Raw genomic sequence first — 21694 nt, 5'->3', positions numbered from 1 at the left:
TACGGTTTCAGAGCGCTGACGTGTTCTTTCTCAGTGATGGTATTGACCAGTTGTGAGGTTGGCATATCACTGGGGAGGAAAAATGTTTTCCCTGTTCTCACAGTAGCAGAAGTGAAAGAGGCCAAGCGCTGACATCTGTTATACAAGAAAGGCCATATGAAGAATTGTCCAATCAAATAATTGCCCAGCTTCCCCATCCGAAACTTTCTAATTTCCATGGGAAAGACAGATTTCCTTTGCCAAATATTCTGTCTAAAGTGCATGTAGCTTCTTATCTACTACCTCACCACAGCTTGAATAAAAACCAGGAAATTAGTTATCTTCAACCACATAGTAACATTATTCTGTTGTTAGTATTCATCATTAGGGAAATGTATACTATAAAACTTGTAAATCATGATTAATCAAAGTCAGATATTAAAGATCAAATATAGTGATTCTTTACTATATGCGATCATTACTTGCATAGAATTTATGATCAAAACATACCAGTCCTAATATATGCCATATATAAGTATATACCATACTTCTTGGTATATGTTGTTATTTCCATAAAGGGAAGAGTCACAGAGCCTGGAAACACTACTCTCGGGCTCCTGTCTCCAGGCAGTGCCTCAGTGTGAATTTGCTCCCTTGTAAGAGCCTGACTCTGTTTCTTCTGTCCAATGCAACATCCCAGCCCGAAAAGTAACGGGCTTGTTCAGGGATTAACAGGGAGAGTTTTGTGTCGGAAACTGGAGATTGGAAAATGCTAGTGGGACTTCAGAGATGAACAAAATTCACAACTGCAACCATCAAGTCTAAAAAAACTTGCTGCCAACACTTCCATGTTAGACCAGTGGTCCCTGGCTATGGCTTTACTCTCAACATCTGCGAACAGCCACGTACAGCCACCTTTGTTACGATCCATCCAACAAGAATAGCAAACATGGTGTCACCGGCTTGTCATCTACGCTGTCCATGTCATCTACATATTTCTGGATTAGTGAACGTTAGGAGTCATTGCCTTAGGCATGCAGATCAGCTCACTAATCACTTAGTATTTATTAACTAAGGTATAGTAGCTGAACTGCAGTTTACAAATTGTGGTTTGTAAGCTTTAAGTAGCAAGTCTGGAGAGCTTAACTCTTCAAGAAAGCACTCCTTATCTGAACTGCAGCTTTGAGACCACATTTTGTCAAATGGAAGTAATTAGCAAATAGCTCCTCTTCCATCAGATAAATTAGTATTTTGTCCTTTTTACAGTGAACATGTGAAATTATTCTGCAGACTGCATGTAGACTCCATGTTTTCAAACGATTCATTGGAGGCATTATATTGGGGGTTTTTGCACATGGGGAAGCACACAAATCAGCACAGGTAATGTCAGACACAATGAAATATGTATGGTATTCTGAAGGGAAAACCCCTTGTTACCTCAGTTTCTAATTCAGGTTAAATTTAATTCTAGACTAATTGACAAACATACACAAAACACCACCATTACTAAAAATGAAACTAAAAATTTAAGGGTTACTAAATGTTGGGTCTCCAGATCTTGGAACATGGCAAGTTCAACTAATTTATAATGTATAACTGTTATCAAAGCTTGAAGTCGGTGGGGTACAAGTCTTGCACAAACACAGATGATAGTTGTCAGGTTTTCACGTTCTTCTCAGAACAAAATGTGCGTCCTGTTGCAGTAGCTTTACACGTTACGTGTACTTCTTTTTCTTTCCCTCCCCAAACTTTTTTGCTGTACAGGGTCCAGTGTTCTTCCTTGAAGACGGAAAATCTGCTATTTCACTGAATGATGCTTTGATGTGGGCAAAAGTGAATCCTTTTTCACCACTAGGAACAGGAATACGACTTAACCCATTTTGATGAGGTATTTTCCTCTGTACTTTGTAGTGCTTAAAATAACACTCTGGGGGTTAATACTGATTTAACCTTGATTGTCAAAGGACAGAAAGATGGCAGTTGATTCCTCCTGAAGGGCAATTACTTGGACTTCAAAAACTGTAAAATGAGAACAAGAAAAGGATTTCTATACAAATGCTTGTTGAGAATCCAAAGAAGAAGTTATTTGAGAATCCAAAGAAAAAAGTCCTAACTTCATAGACAGCCATGTCTTTTTTTTTTCTCTTTAAATAAGAGTAGTGTTGTCAGACAATACAGACATACTTCAGTCAACTCTGTGTAAACAGATGCTTTGTAAAGGAAGTAAGCAACTATCTGCACACTATCAGGATATTGATAACAAACTGTGAAATCCATCAACATGCTTTCAAATGCATAATAATAGAATTACTTTATTGATAGCCACTGCAACCTGGTTTTAGAATGAATGAAATCCTGTGGCAGCTTCACACATTTGTGGCCCCCTTTTTAATTTTCACTAAAATTTACGTACAGGATTCTACAGCAAAAGTAAAATCTAAAAAGTGCTTAGGTTTTTTGTTTCATACATTGATTATTGTGCTTTAACAGCAGTACAAAGATGTTTACTAATGTTTTGTTTAGATAGGTTTGAATATCTAGATTATAAAAGTCTATTTTCTAATAAATTAATCTTTGGCAGCTGTCCCCCTTACACTTTCATGGAAATTAAAATGTATTTATAAAAACTTTTTTTAAAAAAACACAAAGGATTTGTAAGGAACAAACAGCAAATGTATTACAATTATTTAAATATGTTATGTACATTTAAAATATTTGTTTTCTTTTTATATTTTGTATTAGTTATAAATATACATATAGTATGACAGACCAGGAGTAAATACTTCTGCATATATTTTTATTCACTAAAGCTATGCTCAAATGGAAAGAAAAATATGGTAATAGAATACCAAGAGTATTTAAATTTTAAAGCTATGTATAGTATGGAATTTAATCATAAGGCAACTCTAATTAATTATTCTTATTAATAATTCTTAGAATTAATCACCTGTAGAAAAGATGCCTTGGTTATAGTATTCTTTATTAGCTTAATTAATGGCATACAATCAGAAATCGACTTTATCTGTTACAGTTTTTTGCTGCTGCTTTAAAATAAATATTTAAATCCTGATAGTTACATAAAATGTAAAGAAGTTCCGATTAAAAATTGGCAGAACTATTTCTAGAGAAACTTGTACAACTGGAAATAACACAAGGTATCTTTTAGCAGACCCTATTGAATAAAATCGTCAATATATAGGTAAGCAATGCCCTCGTTTAACTAGAAATAACAATGCCACTTTGCTGGAAAGGTGGGATGGAGATTAAAATAAAAAATTATTCCCCACCCTCAGGCTTTTTTTTTTTTTTTTTTTTTATATTTTAATGCCCCTCTTTAAATTCATTCTGTCAGTGTTCTGGAGTATTATTACAGGGTTTCTAGCCTAAGAATACATTGTGGGGGGGGATGGGGTGGGGGACTTAGCTCTTTTGTATGTACAAAAACATTTTTGTACATACTTGGATGCTGGAACAGAATGTTTTCCTTTTTGCAGGTGTTGTTTAGAAAATGTTTTCCTTTGTTTAACCTTGTGGAGCTTGGGGAATGAGAGTTGGATTTTAGAAATAAAAATTCATAGTTTTTAAAAGAATCTTCCAGCAGTCAGTATCTGATGTGTTGCTTCTGTCAAATAAAAGGCTAGCTATCTTCTAGCACATAAATTGAAAAACCTTGCGTGTAGAAGTTGTTAATACAGAGCTGGAGAGCAAAGGTAAGAGCTGAACATGCAGCCCCACGACTGAGGATTGGGATCTGAAGGATTGACTCAACTGCCACTCTACTATATTTCAAATCTTTTGCTGTGACCTAAGGATTTTTACTGATACTTCATAGTTTAAATATCTTCCGATATGTAGTCTAACTGCATCGATTGCGCTTAAATTGTGCCTTAACATGGAATCTTAGACAAATCTCCTCCCTCTTTAAATTGGACAGTGAGGGTTAAGAACTCTTTCGTTGCTAAAATATGAAAATCAAGTTAAAAAGGGCACTTCTATATCTAGAATCCATCAGGTAACAGTAATTGTGAATAAAATGAGGTTGCATTTTCTTAAAGGTGGTTGTACCCTATGTGGTGAGTGCGGGGAACATGCAGAAAAGGTTGTAATTGTGTCTGCTGCTACAACTGTGGTTGCAACTGTCAAACTATAGATTCATCACTTTCAAAAATAATTTGAGATTGTTTGCTAATGTGTGACTTCATTGTCTGGCACAGCTAGTCAAATGCAAATATTTCCCCGTAATATTAAAGAATCCTTCCTCTTCAAATGATTGTTTGACTCTTCTGTAAAAGTCATATTTCTATCTGAGTGAAGAAATCTATCAAGCTATACAGCTAGTGCTTTTCAATTACTGTTACATCTCAGTTAAGTTTAACATCACTTTATCCCTACAAAATTAAATTAATTGTTCTACTGAAAGAATCTGACCAACATTACTGACACGTTTATAAGCTTTACAGACTGCAGTCACATGTGTGACTTTCCCAGGTGGGTTCCAAAACAATACCAAAAAATTCAGTCATGCTATAAACTCTTCTTATTGCAAAGACTGCCTTTAAAATTAGATATGATACTTGATATCCATGTTGTTGAATTTCTTCATTGGGTAAAATCATTTAAATAAAAAATTACAAAAATTTAAGATTACACTAACACAAGAAACATTCATTACATAGAAAACTAAACTACTGAGTCTAGATACCTTTTTCACAATAGGCATTAGTGGATTTTTTATTTTTTTTTTTAATATTTCATATTTATGTAGGAAGCAAATGAAATCTAGGATCACCTTTCCTGTAGATAAAAATCGCTAAAACCAGAGGATGGGAAATATATTTCAAAAAACAGTTGTGAAGACCAGCATCCATTTGCACAGTAGGTCAAGATATGAAGTACGCTTTCAGAATTAGTGAAAATTTCACATGCAACAATTATACTTTGTGGCTTCTAATGTGTATCAGTAACATCTATGTCAGAAAAATCCACTGATAAAAACACTAAACCAGCTCTAGGAAGAAACTGAGCTGAAAAGGAAACAAGGCTATGTTACAAAAACAAGTAAATTGCAGTATTGCAGAAGTTAAGAAATAATAATAAAAGCTATATTTTAGAATATGGTTATTTCAAAGAGGTTTTCAATTTATTTGCTTAAAAGTAAATTGTTCCCTAACAGACAGTAAATTTGAAATTCTTTTTGTTGGTCATGCAGTCAACACTACTGCAATCAGAATGGGGTTTGTGTTTCAAAGTCCCACTCTCTGGGTAATCCTTCCAGGAGCCTCCTGGGAGGTACCAACTGTCCATGCATCCATCCCAGCGGGATTTGTCAGCTTGTTTCACCTGGCCTTCTTTAAAATGAAGACCTGTTTTGCCACTTGTTTCTGAGATCTCTAGATGCATGTGGCGGGAGAAATACTGGAAAATTATGTTAAAAGAAACAGCAGCTTTTGAAGATTCGAGGTATTCAAACTCCATAATTTAAAAGTGACAATGCTATTTTAATCACCTTTTAGTTTAAATTTAATGTACAAGTTTATCATTCAACAGTGAAAGAAGGCTTCATCTTTCCTTATGAAAGCAGCATTTTTAGCCCTACACATACATAATGCCAAAGCATTACTGTCTTCTGAGGGTACGAGCATTTGAACCAACGTAGACTGGTGGTGGTGGGAAAAGGGAAAAATATGTACAAAGAACCTGAAAATTGATCTGACCGATCAGTTTGGGAGTATTGCTAGCAACGTCCAAACCAGCCAAACACACTGGCAGCTATTCAGCAGCACGCCTGTGAACAGGACTCGGACTTGCTCTAGAGCTGACTATGAATATCCCACTTCTCTGGCACCGTATCCTACAGTTCCCTACACAGTAAAGACACCTGTCAATGCTGTGCGAATTATTGATTAAATAAGGGCAAGAACACCTGCCCAATCCCACATTCATCAACAGGATAAAGATCTCAGTTACATAAATGGAGGAAGGAACATCAATTTCAGTATAGTGACAGTGCGCAGAATAAATCAAAGCTCTGAGGAACATACCAGAAGCAATTTTGAATATTGGAGTAATTTCTACAGATGTCATGCCAGGAAAAAGCTCAAAGCAATTTTATATTAAAAAGAAAAAATACTGGCAACCCCCCCCAAATCTCCTGTTTTCTAAGAAATTGTATCTCATGTCTTCAAATTCTAAACTCAAAATCTCTTTGTTGCCTTTATAACCAAAGTAAACCAAAACCATGTAACATTGCAATCTGAAAAGAATAAAATGAAGACTTACATGATGTGAGAAACAAACTTACATGATCCGACAAGCAGTTTTTCCTTTGGGATACAAGCTATATTCTCAGGGGATGTGGTGAACAAAGATGGTGAACTGCATGTTGTCCCAAACTTGGGCTAATGGTAAACCACCCTGTAAAGCAAAAATCACAAGTTGTTCATTTCAGCAGTTTGTTAAGCATCTGATCAGTAAGTTTTTCAGTTTTCTAGTTTATTGGCAGTTACTACCCTTCCCCCACCTGACTGACACCCGGGTGATCTTTGGCAGCTGTATAAAATGAATATTACACACCAAAAAAAGAAACGAACCCACTACAGAGAAGGGGAAACATTAAACAACAAAAGGTTGTATGGGAAATCTTTTAAATCAAATGGTTTGCATCTGTTGAAAACAACTAAAATGAGATGCTTTCAGCATTGATGAGATCATCATAAATAAGCATGAAATTGAATGTTGAGAGATTACACAATATGTCTTGAAACCACATATGGTGATTTGAACAATTTTAACTATTTGAAGAGTAAAATCATTAAGTCATTCTAGTTAAACATCTTGCTTGGCAAAGCAGGTCCGATATTAAAGAAAATGAAATAAAAAACCCCCCAAAAACACCACCTCTGACAGACTCTGATCACACCCATCCTTCTGATGATCCTGAACAAAATTTTCATTTAATGTCTGTCGATCGCTATATTCTTTTCAGAAATTTTAAAGATGCAGCTAAAAGACCAACTGACCTGAAGTTTAATGTTTAAATTCTGATTGCATATGCTTCATTTATTCCTGCAACTACCACTGACATCAAGAAGCCGGAAGTACTGCCCCTGTACATGCAACACATGGTGCATTAAAAAGTAGGAGAGATTTTTTACCTTGGCTTGGGGCACAGAATGGACTCGTATGGGAATGTTGGGTTCCATGTTGGTACCAGCATTTTGAGAAGGACACTGAGAGCTCACAGTGGTGCAGAAAAGGGCTCCAAAACAAAACAAACAGGAGAACTTGATCTCATTTGGGAAGCATCATTGATAGGGCCATGATGTCTTTTTACTGAGACAGTGTCTTCCAAAAAAAAAAAAAAAAAAAAAAAAAAGACACACTTAGGAAGTTGAATGTAAGAAAATTCAAGTGAAATGCTGTGGCCTACAAGGCAGAGGATGTCAAACTAGACAGGCTGATGATCTCTTTAGACCTCAAAATACCTGAACTGGTTGCAGTAAGACCGATACATGTACAAACAGTTGCAAGACTGGATCGCTACAGGAGTATGATTTTTCTGAAAAAGGTCATATAGTTTGCCTTACAGAAGAAAGCAGTAATAAACAACATTAAAATGAACAGAATTATGAATTCAGACTAATTTAAAAATGTCCTTTTAACTCTTGAAGACCATCTGATAATACCATGGATCCAATGCATTACACTCATTATCCACATAAGTTAAATTAACCTAATTAGCAGAAGGAGGAAAAAATCAGCTACTGCATCATTACTTCCCCTGTTCATCTTAAGGCTGAACCAACCCAGTCCTCTCAGCCACTCCCTGTACATCAGCCCACCACCTGCCTTGGTGGCCTTTCTTGGACTCGCACCAGTATGTTAACGGATGATTTGTACTGGGTTGCACTGAGTGCAGTACTCCAGGTGCAGTCTCACAGGGGCCATAAAGAGGCTCAGAATTGCTTCCAAAAGTGCCACCATATCACACCCTCAGTGACCCAGCCCAAGGTGCTGCTGACCCCCACTGCTGCAAGGGCACCGTCCACCTCGTTCTCCATCAAGCGCTCCTGCGTCCGTTTCCGCAGCACTCTGTTCTAACCAACTGGCCGCTGCCTGTAGCAGCGCATGGGTTGGATACTCCATCCCCAGTAGTGCACTCTGTCTTTGCTGACTGTTATGTCCTGTCAGCCCATTTCTCCAGCCTGCTGAAGTCCCTCATGAACCCGGAGGGACCTTCAGCGGGTCAGTCACTCCCCTATTTGCTCTGTGTGCCCTCCATTCCATTGTTCCAGGTCATTAATAAAGACATTAAGCGATAGTGGCCCAAGAGGTGATCCCTAGGAGACACTGCCTGTAATGGCCATCAGCTGGGCATCACCTACAGCCCTGTGATCACAGCCCTTTGAATGTGACGGCCAGCCAGTGTTCCATCTGCCTCATCATCTTCTGTCTCAGTAATTTGACTACAAGGACACTCTACCACACTCGCTGCTATCCCCTTGAACCCAAAGCCATTTACTTCTTTAAAGAATACTGGTGACAAGTTATAGTCTCTCTGCTGTAGGTGTAATGACTCAGCCAAGAAGAGCTAAGGAACTCAGCAGCTTCTTTCAGCAATAAGGAGTGGCCGAGGGGAGCATTTATCAATCACATGTTAATGGTGGAAGTGCTATTTATTAAATTTAAGTTTTACTCCAGCAGCGTAACAGTGATATACCACCCAAGGACTATTGGACGTAGCCAGAGAGCAGTCAACAAACACCGTGACACACTGGAAAAACTTCAGAAGTCTGTACGCGTGACCAATTCATCGCTGCTCGCTGCCTTCGCATGTCACTCTGACACGTAGCACTGTAGCTGCGGTGGAATATGACTGTCCCAAGCTCTGGTCCTGCTGCTCTGCTTTTTAAGGGGAAAAAAACCCCAAAAAACCAAACCAAACCAAAAACTCCAAAAAAACCTAACAACAAAAACACTTAACTCACATGGACCCTCGTCCCTCTCCTGTGCATATTGCCGATGGCATTAACCCTCTATCTCTGTTAAGACCTGGCTCCATGATCCCTCCTGTTGGCCTCACGCTGTTACTCTCGGCAGCCTTTGGAGCTGTTGCTCTGGTGCCTCGTAACAGCGGCAGTAACCAGCCTCCCCGCCCTGAAGTTCTTCAGTTCTGAAGGAAAAAAGAAAAAGTGTTAAGGAATTGATTACATCATTGACAAAAAAAAAAAATCACTAAAGAACTACGAGTTCTCTAGCTTCTGCCGTTCCACTTTCATCTGGAAAACAGGGGAGCCCGTACGCAAACGTCCCGACCAGCCCGAGCGAGGGGCCTGGGGCTCCCGCCCCGAAGCCGCCAGCGGGGTCACGGCTTCTCCCAGCCCACACCGCCGCTAAACGCACCTTCCCCCCCGCCTGGGCCATCTCCTACCGCGGCGCGACGAGCTACGGGAGACCCTTGAGCTACAGCTCAGGGTGCCCGCCGCCCGGCCCCGCCCCGCCCCGCCGCCCGGCCCCGCCCCGCCCCGCCGCCCGGCCCCGCCCCGCCCCGCCGCCCGGCCCCGCCCCGCCCCGCCCCGCCCCGCCGCCCGGCCCCGCCCCGCCCCGCCGCCCGGCCCCGCCCCGCCCCGCCGCCCGGCCCCGCCCCGCCCCGCCGCCCGGCCCCGCCCCGCCCCGCCGCCCGGCCCCGCCCCGCCCCGCCCCGCCCCGCCGCCCGGCCCCGCCCCGCCCCGCCGCCCGGCCCCGCCCCGCCCCCCGCAGCTCCCACGCCGCTTCTGCTCCGCCAGAGACTTTGTGCAACAGGAAAAAAAAACAAGACTCGGGGCTGGACGGGCGCGAGGGAGCCACCCGCGCGGCTCCGTTAGCCGCACCGCGCGTTCCGGTTGCCCGAGAAGGCCCTTACTCGGCCCAGGGAGGGCTCGGACCCGAGGCCCCGCCCGGCCGCCGGCCCGGTGCTGCACGCGCCTCGCCCCCGCGCAGGGGGTGACCCCGCCCCAGCGGCCCGCCCGCGCGCAGCCCCGCCCCGCCCGCCGGGCGGCGAAGCCCCGCCCCCGCCGCCGGCCCCACCCCCGCGCGGCCCCGCCCCTGCCGCCAGTCCCGGCCCCGCGCGGTCCCGCAGCCCGCCGGCCGCTCGGGCCGCCGCAGGGCCCCGCCGCCAGCCCGGCCGGGGCGGCCGCAGGGGGCGCGGCTCCCGCTCAGCCGGGGCGGGGGGAGCGGCCGAGGCGCTGCGCCCGGTGGAGCACGGTGTCCGCAGCCCCCGGCCGCCCCCCGGCTGTGGCCGCGCCGCAGGGCCGGCCATGGCCCCGTTCAGCCCGGCGGTGGGGGGGTACCCACGTGTGCCCGGGGGCCGCACCGGAGCCGGCCCGCAGGGACCGCTCGGCTGGGTGCCCCGGCAGAACTGGGGTGTCACGCTGCTGGGTTGGGGTTCGTTTGTTGGTCGTCGTCCCCCCGCCCCCCGACAACGCCTCGCGATCTGCTGAGCCGCGGCCGCGTGACCGCTGATACTGCAGCCGGGGAAGGGCCCTCGGCGGCTCGGGGCGCTGCGGCAGCCCCGGACAGGGCTCTGACAGGGCTCGACGTCTGCTTCAGATCCTGCCCTCACCCAGATCCTGCCCCTCACTCACCCAGATCCTGCCCTCACCCAGATCCTGCCCCTCACTCACCCAGATCCTGCCCTCACCCAGATCCTGCCCCTCACTCACCCAGATCCTGCCCTCACCCAGATCCTGCCCCTCACTCACCCAGATCCTGCCCCTCACTCACCCAGATCCTGCCCTCACCCAGATCCTGCCCCTCACTCACCCAGATCCTGCCCCTCACTCACCCAGATCCTGCCCCTCACTCACCCAGATCCTCGCCCAGATCCTGCCCCTCGCGTTTCAATACGCGGTTTAACGCTTCTGTCCCACGGAGAAGCCAACAGCCCCACAGCCCCCCTGCAGCAGGGCCCCACGTAACGAGAGCTGTAACCAGCCCGTTTCCTTCCATTTCCGCCTAAACAAGGGATCGTTTTTTGGAAAGAACTTCACCAAAGACTAATGTCAGGTATGTCGTTACTACCTTGTTTTGGTATGTGGCGTTAGCATGGTCTGCTGTGCCAAAGGCCTGTTTCAGCCCAGGGTCCTGCCAGGGCAGCAACACCCCTGCCCTACCTTGTCTGTTCCTGTTACACGGTAACAGGAGCGATGCCCGCTCCAGCTTGGCTCAGCCCGCCAAAGGGGCTCTATTTTCATATAATTAACTGGTAGCAAAATCTTAAAGATTATGTTGAGAGCTGCATGTTGCCACAATTGAAGTCATAGTATTACTGCAGGCTAGTTGGGGATTACTCTCCCAGCTAGTCTACCATTCTGTGGAATTACAGTAGCGCTGAATACCTGTAAGCTCTCTAGATGGTCTTGCTCACTCCTTGGATGACGGCAAGGATCAGTGCGAACGGTGGGAACAGACATTGCAAATGCCACAAGAGCACGGACACACCCTTTTGCAATGAGATGACTTTGCAATGATGTGACTCTCAGAAAAACTCCTACCATCATCTAATTTTGCTTCCAACAGGTGTTTTGCAGAACAGCCATGCGCGCTGAAACCTAATTTCATTGTATAGAACATGAGAGCGCCTTTTTTATATGACACTTTCCCCCAGTCAAACCTGAAAAGCGCTGCACACAGCCGAGGGTGAGGGTCGAAATGATCTCATTCTACATAGAGAAGTTCGATGGTGCCACCGTTGGCCTGGCACTTCCTTGTTTCTTGAAGTACTACACAGTAACGATATTGGTCACAGAATGAGTTATGCACTTCACTCGTAGGAGGGAAGCAGCAGTATGTTTATTGATATAAAAGTGATTTAACAAAGCTTGATAGTAAATGCGACAGTGGTTTAACAAGATTCGGTGGCAAGGTACACTTGATTGTTTACTGCGTAGAGCACAGAGTCAGACAAAACCATCAGGGAGACCCCCCCACCGAGTCATGACATTCAGAAGTGAGACCCTCGCCTTCTAAACTCCTTCTCAGAGGGGAGTTCAGGCGAGGCTGGATCCAGACTTTCTCCCAGGCTTGGTCAACAGTTTACGTCTAAAGCATTGTATGTGCGCAATCAGTCCTTTGTATCACATCGCTAAGATTTCAAGGTTTAGCGGGCTGTTAATCACTTACCAAGAATCTGTTGTGGCAAGGGATCTCTCAGCCTCGTGGAGTAGCCTTGAGGGGTGTCCCTACTCAAGGGGAGATCCTGGCGTGCAGCCCGCTGCCGTGCAGGAGAGCTCAACCGGCCCTGGGCTGTTGCTATTTATAGAGTCAGACAGTTGACTTATAGTCACATTTGCACACCAGCTGCATTTCAGTCGGCACACGCTCAACAAGCCTTCAGCCGTTGAGAAGATTGATGGCCATTCACTACTGCGTTACCTGTCTCCCCAAACTCCAACTTAAGCTAGATGCAGCCACCACGACCATCACCAGTGGCTATTGCTTAAGCAGAAAGGGGAGGGGAGAGCACACCACCACAGTATGGTACATAAACCCACAAATTACTAGTTTTATTTCTAGATGAAAACCCAAACCACCCAGCTTGCTCCATTACAGAGTACGTACATTATGGACTCCTAAGTAGTTCTCTTACTTGCATCTGACTGTCCTTTACAGGGGCTCCTGAAGAGGCCCTCACTACTGTTTTTGCAGCGAACAGAAGCAAATTAAAATTATTTTTAACAAGGGCAAATGTCAGAGAGCGGCATTTTTATTAGGCGGATATACTTTAGCAACAGAGTAAGCATTCTTCTTTGTGAAAGCTTCCTCTCTAGTAAGTTCCTCAGCTAACACCTTTCCAGTAGGAACATAAATACTGAAGAGTCACTGAAAAGGAATGGAAGATGGTGAATCATCAAGGGAAAGGGGTAAACATTCAGGTGTCTCATGCTTTGGTTTGCAGGAACTGAGTATCAGTTCCTGAGGAAGTAATCCGTTCTCAAAAGAAGACCAAATGAAAAGACTGAGAGAGGGAACACCGTATCCTGGTGAAGAGTCAGATCACCTTTTTTGACGTGACTGGCAATCGTCACAATGCAAAGTCATGAGCAAGGCAGAAATCCTTTGGGTTTTCTAACATCTCTTGGGGGTGTCAGCATTCCTTCTCTGGCTAGAGAGTTGAGCAATAAAATTTCAACCTGATCACAGAAATGCCTGCTAAAGCATTTTGGGATTCTGCAACACTATTTTTGGAGCTTGGCAATTGCTTATAAACTAGACAGCGAGACAAATGATGTCCTTTACAGAGTGATACCTGTGCTGCTATAGGGAACTGATGTATTTCCAGAGCCTTGCATCTCCCTTCTGGACTTGAGGTTGAAGATTCAGTATCCACATCTCCACGATATGCCTTCAGAAACCTCACAGATACTATACAGTAATATATGCCTTTCTCTGAGGCAAATAGTTATTTAATATGCCCATTAGCTGTGATTACAGAATTGGTACAAAAAGATAAGAGCCCAGATAACTGTGGTTTACAAGAGGAGATCAAAAGTATCTCAGCATTAAGGCTTTTGATGAATATTCCTCTGGATTTTTTAAAGTTACTAATTGTACTAATAAACAGAGATTCTACAATCTGTGCATGGCTGAAAAAAATTATGATCAAATTCACAGCAGCGTAATTCCAATTCCCAGCACAGGCCGTGAGGAAGAACAAAGGAAGTTTCTCGCTGCCTTTAATGAATTGTCCACCTAAAGGAAAGGAAGAAAAACTGACATCTATTTGTTTCACTTTTATCAATGTATGTAGTGCACCTATCACCAAGTATTTTTAGGTACACGAACAACAGAAATTCAAAAACACGTAAAATAATGACTCTAAATGGACAAACAACAAATAATAATGAATAATAATGAAGAAACGCTCTGTATGTCAAACAGATTTTAAAAGTATAAATACAATTAAAATTAACAGCACTAAAGCTATATAGTAAGTGTTAAGCTATAGCTACACAATCATTTCCCAGAGTATCAGCACACTTATTCAATTCAGCCTTATTAGCACCTTGGTACCAGTTGCTGAATGGCTTCCAATTACTATTACATACCAACACCAGTGACAAAGATATATTATTTTTTTTTAAGTAATACGCAAAAGGCTTTTTTTCCGCCCAGCAGTTCTTTAGATAAAACGTACAATAAACAGAAAGATGAAAAAGTACTTGTTATTCAAGTTTCTAAAGGTTAATTACTCTGTTATCTATACTGCAAGAAATTCTTCAGTATTGTCGGCAACTGGAGTTGTGGGACAAGATGCAGTCTAGCTCTTCCTATGTAATTTCGAATACATAGTCGGCAGAGCTGACAAAGAGAAGATGGTGTGGCTGCAAACAAAAAAGAAAGGAGTTTAATCATGCAACTATAAAAGCCAGCACTTTTTTTACAACAGTCTTGCACAACAATAGGATTTCGGGCTGGCGGGGGGGGGGGGGGGGGGGGGGAGGAGTTCACATTTTGCAAATTTGTCCTTTTCTTTCCTTCCTTTCCCTTCATTACCTTTTTGCCCTCAAAGATAAAGACTGGGGCTGCTGAAACCTTATTAATAATCAGGGTAATACTCAAAAAAGCAAGAGCAGAACAGCAAATAATTTGTGTTTTTAAATTAAAAACTCACTCCCAGAAAATATCTTATGTCAATGACTTAAAAAAAATGTCAGTTGTTTGTTTGTTTTTTAAATTCACAGGGCAGGTGAAATGCACGCTACGGCACTACGAGGTGCACTATCAATGCATCTCTGCAACAAGAATAAGCAGGCAAAATACGCCAAGGTCCTGGACTAGGTTTAGTAGTCCTACTAGCTCATGATACTGCCTTTGTCCCTCTATGCCCGCTGCCTCCCTCAAAACGAACACATGGCTGTGTTTCTCTGGGCAGTGAAACCATACGTGTCCCGTGCCAATTAAATTGTATCTTGTACATCTTTGCTGTCGATTTTAAAAATCCTACTAGCCTTGGTATTTTGTGATAAACAATTGGTTTTAGAGGGGTTTTTTTTAACAGCATTCAGACTACAGAGATGTCTTCCGGAGAAAAACATTAATCAGTGCTACTTGTCAGTTCACCTCTAAAGACAGATGCCCACAGTTAGTGCAGCAGTTTCTCTGCTTACTTCCCACCTTTGTCTTGTGGCTTATTTTTATGCTGTACATGGATCAGTCGGAACAAATCCAGTTCCCTTTGGGATGTTCTCTCTCTTTCTCTAAGACAACAAACCTTTCAGAGTCTGAAGTGTTGACTCCTACTTCTCAGGTACTTAGAATTCAGTAAAGAAAACTTAGAAAGTGAAACTTGCTACGCTTTTTGCCAACAATCAAAATAAAGTGCTTTATATGCACTTAAAAATATGTTTTAAAAAATATTGGGACAGCTGGCCCAAACTAAATAAATTTTAAACTGCAATTTAAAAACTCCATTTCTTTTTAACAAGGTGCGTAAGAGCCAATAAAAATGTAGCTTTAATGTCTAATTGTGTAATTACCCAGTAAAGATGTGATGTTACCTTTTCAGCTTGTATAAATTCTGGTGCTGCTTGGTCAAAAGCCTCTGGCCTGAGACTAAGTATTACTGGGTATTTTTATAGTTAAAAGGAATTTACCTGAATGTTAATATATTAATTTCATAAAGCATAAAGTTAGCTTGTGTAAAATGGGTTGCTTGGGCTGTTAAGGCTTTCTTTTTGGGTGGGGTGGGGTGATTCGTTGTGGGATTTTTTTTAAAGAATACAGGTTATTGTTGCAAAAACACAGATGTATTTGCATCTCACCTTCATGGAGGAGGAGCAGTCTCTCCACTAAACTGCTTGGAGCAGCTAAATCAACAGGCCTCTCAAAATCTGTATTTTTGGCATTTATGTCTGCCCCAAATTCAAGGAGTAGGTTTACGATCTCTGTACTAGAATGCTGGGCAGCAGCATGGAGTGGAGTTTCCAAATGCTTTCCTTTCTGCACATTGGCACCTGGTGGGTAGATGCACACAGAGAGACATAAGAAGAGATTAATTAACATCGTCATTGAGTAAAGATGATGTTACAAAACAAACAAAAAAACCCCACTGTCCTAGAATGCTACAGTGAATTTGGCCACTTTATTGATTTTATTGCATTGCACTATAGCTACTCATATCACAGGGTTTTTTTGAGCCCATACACTTATCCTAGGTTTTATTACCAAAGTACAACTAGATTTTAAAGGAAAATACTTTCAAAAAGAAGGAAAAGAAAAATCCAATTAGGTCATGTGAGCATCATTGTTGCCCTAATTATGAGAAAGTACATTCTGTACATGTTGAAGAAAATTTGCACTGCATAAAAAATATACTTTCCTTATTTAAGTCTTTAAAAGGAATAAGCTGAAGTTTACTATTTATATTTTTGGAAGTACACCAATTCAGGAAGGAATCTAACCCAGATGCTTTGTAGTTTTTCATGTGTTGAAGCTGGCAAAGGATTTGAAATAGACTCCCATCCCATCCAAGCTTTATCAAAGATTTTTCTATAAAGGACTTAGTTTTAATTAAGGTGGGATACACAGTCATGAAAGCTAGTAAGAAAAAACTCAAAGCATTAAATCTCCCAATCCACAGAATTCTAATTATTACACTTCTGTATTAATAAGGAATTGCTAATTTATTTTAAATTAAAATGGACTAAATTAATCTGCAATAATGCATTCATATTCAAGAAAAAATCATCCAACCAAGAGTTAAATAAAACTAGCTAGTATGGAAGAATGTTTCTCACGAGCAAGCTGTTAGTCCCCCTAAAACTGGGTTTGCCCCAACAGTTTTCTGGACTATTCTAGCAGAAGAAAAACTAAGACTTCATAAGAGAGATTTACTGAGCTTGTGAGACCAAGAATTGGCTTCTGTACCAACGTTTCTCCCTGAATCAACAATTCTTGCCTTTTTAATTATCATTTGAGTAAAATAATTTAATAATATCACAGGCCTATCCTAATTTGCAGCCTGAATAACTCACTGGTCTCAGTATTAACAATCTGAAAATACACAGTACCATTCCCTTGCCTATTTCATTCTCTATTTGCTTTTCAGCTTCTAATACATTCTCATAAACTGATCAAATATGAAAAAAATCAGATTGCCATAAGCAGTTAGTTATATTCTCAATTTACATACCCTTTTCTACTTCAGGGCACCAACACATGTAGAATATGACCTTGTGTTACTGTTTTTAATGTATGGCACTATTTGAATCCCAGAATATGCTAATTATAGTTCTGTGGTTCTTAAAAATCAAAATCATGACATAGGATAGTTAATCGTACAAGGAGACTGACTTAATGAGAAACAATTTAACTGCTTGCTTAAGTTCTAAATAACCTGCAATTAACTGGAAAAACAATTCCAGTGCAGTGATGGCAAGCCTGTAATTATTCATATATGCATTTTCATTCGCTGTGCTGCAGGACACAAAAGCCCTGTATGTCATTACCTGACACACAGCAAATGATGCTTCAGCTATTCCAGTTGTGTCCCTGGATTTGTGCTGAAACAGAGCGAGCCTCCAACATCTCCTTCCCATTGATTAATTAAAATAACGTGAAATTTACGATCAAATGCCTTTTACCTTACCTATTCTCTCTGCAACTCAGCCTCTGCATCTTGTAAAAAGATCAATCAGAACATGCTGAAGAATGAAAAAGGGTGGGACTACATTGCTAAAAAAGCTCTGTTGAAAGCTCAGTGTTTACTATATAAAATTCCTTTCTCAAAGCTCACTTTTTACCTTTATTTTTCCTACCAAAAACGAACATCTATGAAGCTGTAGGAGGTGCTAAACATTTTGAGCATCCATTCTTACTGGTTTTGCTTTCTTTTTCCCTCACATGCTTGCTACACCACAAAAAAATGAAAGACCTAGTAAGTTATTATAAGAAAGCACGCATCGCAGAATGAACTCCGAAGCCCTGCAAGCAAGGGTTCCAGTTTCATTGACTGAGCACAGCTCAATAATAAGGTATGCTTATTTTACAAACTAGTAATATTTTTATTTAAATCACGACATACCTGCGTAAAGAAGCTTTCGAATACAATGGATCTGCTGTGAAACACAGGCTACGTACAGGGGTGTTCCTAAATGAGGAAGGTCTTGATCCACATCTATGCCCCAGGATATCAGTACCTCCAGACATTCACTGTGACCTGTCGGTACAAAGCATGGCAGGGTTTGCTCGGCTTCAGTAAGCTGTCTTACAGACAAAACCAGACACAGTTCTTAATACTATTATTGAGAGATTTGTCAACTGCTGCGTGCTTGTTCAACAGGTAGTTTTCCTACCTCTGCTGGCTGCTTCATGAGTTGGTGAGGGAAGGCAGGACTCCCACTGAGCTTTGGCACCATACTCCAACAGGAGCTCGGCGCACGCTGCACTGCCTCTCGAGCATGCATTAAATAAAGGTGTCACTCCATCAATTGTTGTAGCATTCACCTAAAATATATAAAATCTATTTAAGAACAGAAAGGTAATTTTTGAAAACATGATATAGTTAGAAAGTCCATTAAAATACAAAAAAAATTTACTGGTTAGAATCATGTAGCTTAACTGATCAGTCCCTGTGCTACTGTCTTCCTCTCACCACACCCCTCAGTTAAAACTAGTTTTATGTTATTCTTGTTAAACTATGTTGGATAAACCAAAATACACCCGGAATGCTAAAGAGCACACACCAACAACTGAGCAGGATATAATTTTCAAAAATCATTGCGCTTAGCTTGTTTCATTGATACAGAAAATCTACGCTCTGTGTAGTAATGGGGTAACGGGGACCTTCTCGGCACAGCTCTGCCAAGGATGCAAACTGCGTATTAAGTGTCAGAATTATTTGCCATTTTCTTCTGTGGTTTTAATCCCCAGGTTGGAGCGATACTTGACAGAACGGAGGCAAAGCTAACGGTACAGGCTGGCTGTTTTAATTCCAGCTTCACCACCTCACTGGTGAACTGAATATTCCCAAGATGAAAGAATGTGGAGAGAAAACAGGCAAATTTGTGAGGGCTAATAATACTAAAGGAAGGAGCACAGGGATTAAGAGGGCTCATTCCAGGACTCTGGCCTTTTCCATGCACCCCCAAACCCACTCAATTAAAAGTACTTACAAAATTCAGATAAGGAAAATGAAATTTGTTCTTATAGTTTTGTCTATAGTATCTGTCAGTTTGTATCTTTAGAATCCTCCTGCTAGCTGAAGTGGAGAGAAATTGGTTTTGGAAACATCTATGTATTTTTCCTTTTTCTGTAATAACAAAGACATTTCCTACATGATTCTCAAAACTGAATTGTAAGGACAATAAATATTTCCATCACAAAGATCAGAGATCTGGGCAGCTACGCATTTGAACTCTGATGTCAGCAGAGATTGTAGTGAAAGTGGTCTGTAAAGTCACGTTTTTGTTTTGGGACAACAGATAGGCTATGTCAGGAATACAGAAAAGAGCCGGTGCTTTTTTGTAGTCAGACCAAAGAATCTTAAGAGCACACAGGTGTAGTGTTTAAAAAAGACATTCTGGAGATTAAAAGAACAGTCTCCTGCAAGCACTCAAAGCAAGAGGAAACCAGTAGAGGAACACATTCCATACTTTGGAAGAGAAATAACGTAATGAAATTCAGAGAAGGCTGGTGACACGCTGCTAACATTCTCTCCGATTCATTACTCTGTCTCAGTGTCTGACCATCACTTTTCCTTTGATAGCTTTCAGATGGCAGCTTATTGTAATTAAAGGAGATCAACACAACCCATAGGGTGAGTAGAGAAAAATACCAATAAAAATAAAAATAAAAAAATCAAGGAACATATCCTCCTCAGTCAAACCAAGGCTAGCACTGGACTCCATATATAACACAGAAACCCAGCCCTTACATTTGCTCCTGCTTCAAGAAGGATTCTTGCACATCCTACGTGATCTCCCAGGCAGGCTTCATGAAGTGGAGTTACTTGGTCAATTGTTAGTGTGTCTACATTGTACCCCTAAACAAGACATGAATGACATGTAAAGGTCATAGAAAAGCTGTTAACAGTTGTTTCCTCACGCTACTGGTCAAATTAATAGTTTACAATACTCTGAACAGGCTTAAAACTCTGCTTGCAATAAATAAATCTTCAGTGAGCATAAAAAGAATAATCTATCAATGTATCTAACAGAATAGAAGTAAGTTGTCCATTCTTTACGTAAAATCAGAAATAGCAATATGATATAGAGGGTAAAAAGAAGATGGAAACAGACTGCTGAGATGCACAGCAATAAGACAATAGGTAACAGACATAAGTTGGAAAATAGTGAATTCCCATTAGTTATAGGGAAAAAAAATTCACTGTGGGGACAATGAAACCCAGGAAGAGGGAGGTTGGTGCATCTCCACTCTTGGTGCTCTTTAAAACTCAACAAGGTCCTGAGTCTATACTGTCCTGTGATTCTATGTGTCTCTGACTTAAGGTCTGAAATATCTAAAGCCATGAATTTTAGCAAGGAATGCACTTCTTGGATTGAGAAAATCACCAAGCCCTTGAAATTTTCTGCAGTAGATGTTGCTTGATTCTTAAGAATGAATAATTGCATCTACTGGCTTTCATCAAATGTATTCTATAACATAATTTTTCAGTATTGTAGTAGCTAATATGACAATACTGTGATTTTAAAATTTAGCAGTTTACAGTCTCTCCCTTTGTTATTAACAAATTATTATTGTTTTAAATCAATATGCAAACCCCAGAATCCTTCAGGGAATCTTCCCTCAACAAGTATCTTCCTGACTAGCTCTATTTACCTGACGGCTTAAAGCAGTGGAACTACATTAACTCATTAACTTACACCATGCAAGAGTGGAAGACTGATACATATTTAGATACAGCTTTGGAAAAAAAACACTAGGCGGGGGGGAGTTTTAAAAACATACAGAGGAAATACTTAATAAATTAAGTTAATACTTAAACTTAAATCTTAACATATAAAAAATTCCTAAATGTGTATTGCTCTGAAAAATTCTGAAAAAAGCAAAGCAAAACATACTAAATCTGCATTAATAATCTGTGCTGAGAAATGAAATTAGGTAAAAAATGAAAGCAATTTTAAGAATACAGCCTTCACCTGTGACAATAAAGTCTTTAGAGAAAGAAGACGTCCTTGACTGGCTGCCTCATGCAGAGGTGAGCGATCTGCCCAAGAACCTATATAATAACAACATTTATTGAGTAAACCATAAGAATTAGCAGGGTTTTGGAATGCATAGAATGAAACAGAAATACAACATACAGAATGAAGTCAACTGTGCCATGAAATCAATTTTTTTCTCTTTAGAGACTGTATATCAAATGATCAGTTTCTAGAAAATAAAACCCGTTTTATTATTAACTGTAAACATCACTAATCAATTATTATGTGATACAGAGAACAAAATACCGATATATTGATTTCAGTAATCTGCTTTAATAAATTCATCAATTACCATATTTCCCACTTCTATTCTTGCATTGTTCATTAAAAAAAACCCAACAAAACACAAACCCCATTTATTTTTACAGTTGGCATATAGAAATTTATATTCTTCTTAAGGAAAATGATATTTGAACTTAAACCAGACATAAACCTGCCCGAAAAAGTCCTTAAAAAGCTGATGTATGTGAAGATCAATATGGAAATCCTTATGTATGATAAGCTACTACAAA

At 41.3% G+C, this 21694-nt stretch overlaps 2 protein-coding genes and 1 long non-coding RNA gene across 9 annotated transcripts in view; 1 reads left to right on the top strand and 2 right to left on the bottom strand.

Annotated features, from left to right (window-relative positions):
* The window catches only part of WDR17 (WD repeat domain 17), a 65241-nt gene extending 60995 nt beyond the window's left edge, over positions 1-4246 (top strand). The window contains exon 30 of the mRNA XM_056326442.1: positions 1744-4246. Coding sequence (XP_056182417.1) covers positions 1744-1863 — 120 coding nt within the window. The 3' untranslated portion in view covers positions 1864-4246. The remainder of the gene's footprint in view (positions 1-1743) is intronic.
* LOC130143651 (uncharacterized) lies at positions 1418-9911 on the bottom strand. 2 transcript variants are annotated; one of them, XR_008819823.1, is made up of 5 exons: positions 9769-9911; positions 8967-9151; positions 7134-7323; positions 6281-6393; positions 1418-1998 (listed from the first exon to the last, which is right to left on the bottom strand). It is a non-coding gene; the product is annotated as an uncharacterized LOC130143651 (long non-coding RNA). The 2 variants fall into 2 exon arrangements; XR_008819824.1 differs by lacking the exon at positions 9769-9911 and having other exon boundaries at positions 7134-7237; positions 8967-9366.
* Positions 9912-13733: 3822 nt separating this feature from the next.
* The window catches only part of ASB5 (ankyrin repeat and SOCS box containing 5), a 41230-nt gene continuing 33269 nt past the window's right edge, over positions 13734-21694 (bottom strand). For all 6 annotated transcript variants that reach the window (XM_056326433.1, XM_056326434.1, XM_056326437.1 and 3 more), the window contains 6 exons: positions 21117-21196; positions 19892-19999; positions 18312-18462; positions 18041-18175; positions 15780-15971; positions 13734-14339 (listed from right to left, as the gene is read on the bottom strand). In XM_056326433.1, the coding sequence (XP_056182408.1) occupies positions 14212-14339; positions 15780-15971; positions 18041-18175; positions 18312-18462; positions 19892-19999; positions 21117-21196 (794 nt within the window). In that variant the 3' untranslated portion in view covers positions 13734-14211. The remainder of the gene's footprint in view (positions 14340-15779; positions 15972-18040; positions 18176-18311; positions 18463-19891; positions 20000-21116; positions 21197-21694) is intronic.

This window comes from Falco biarmicus, chromosome 1 (genome assembly GCF_023638135.1).
Source record: "Falco biarmicus isolate bFalBia1 chromosome 1, bFalBia1.pri, whole genome shotgun sequence".
NCBI classification, from domain to species: Eukaryota; Metazoa; Chordata; class Aves; order Falconiformes; family Falconidae; genus Falco; species Falco biarmicus.
Note: the sequence above shows the minus strand (reverse complement) of the source record. Positions and strands in the feature narration are given on the sequence as shown.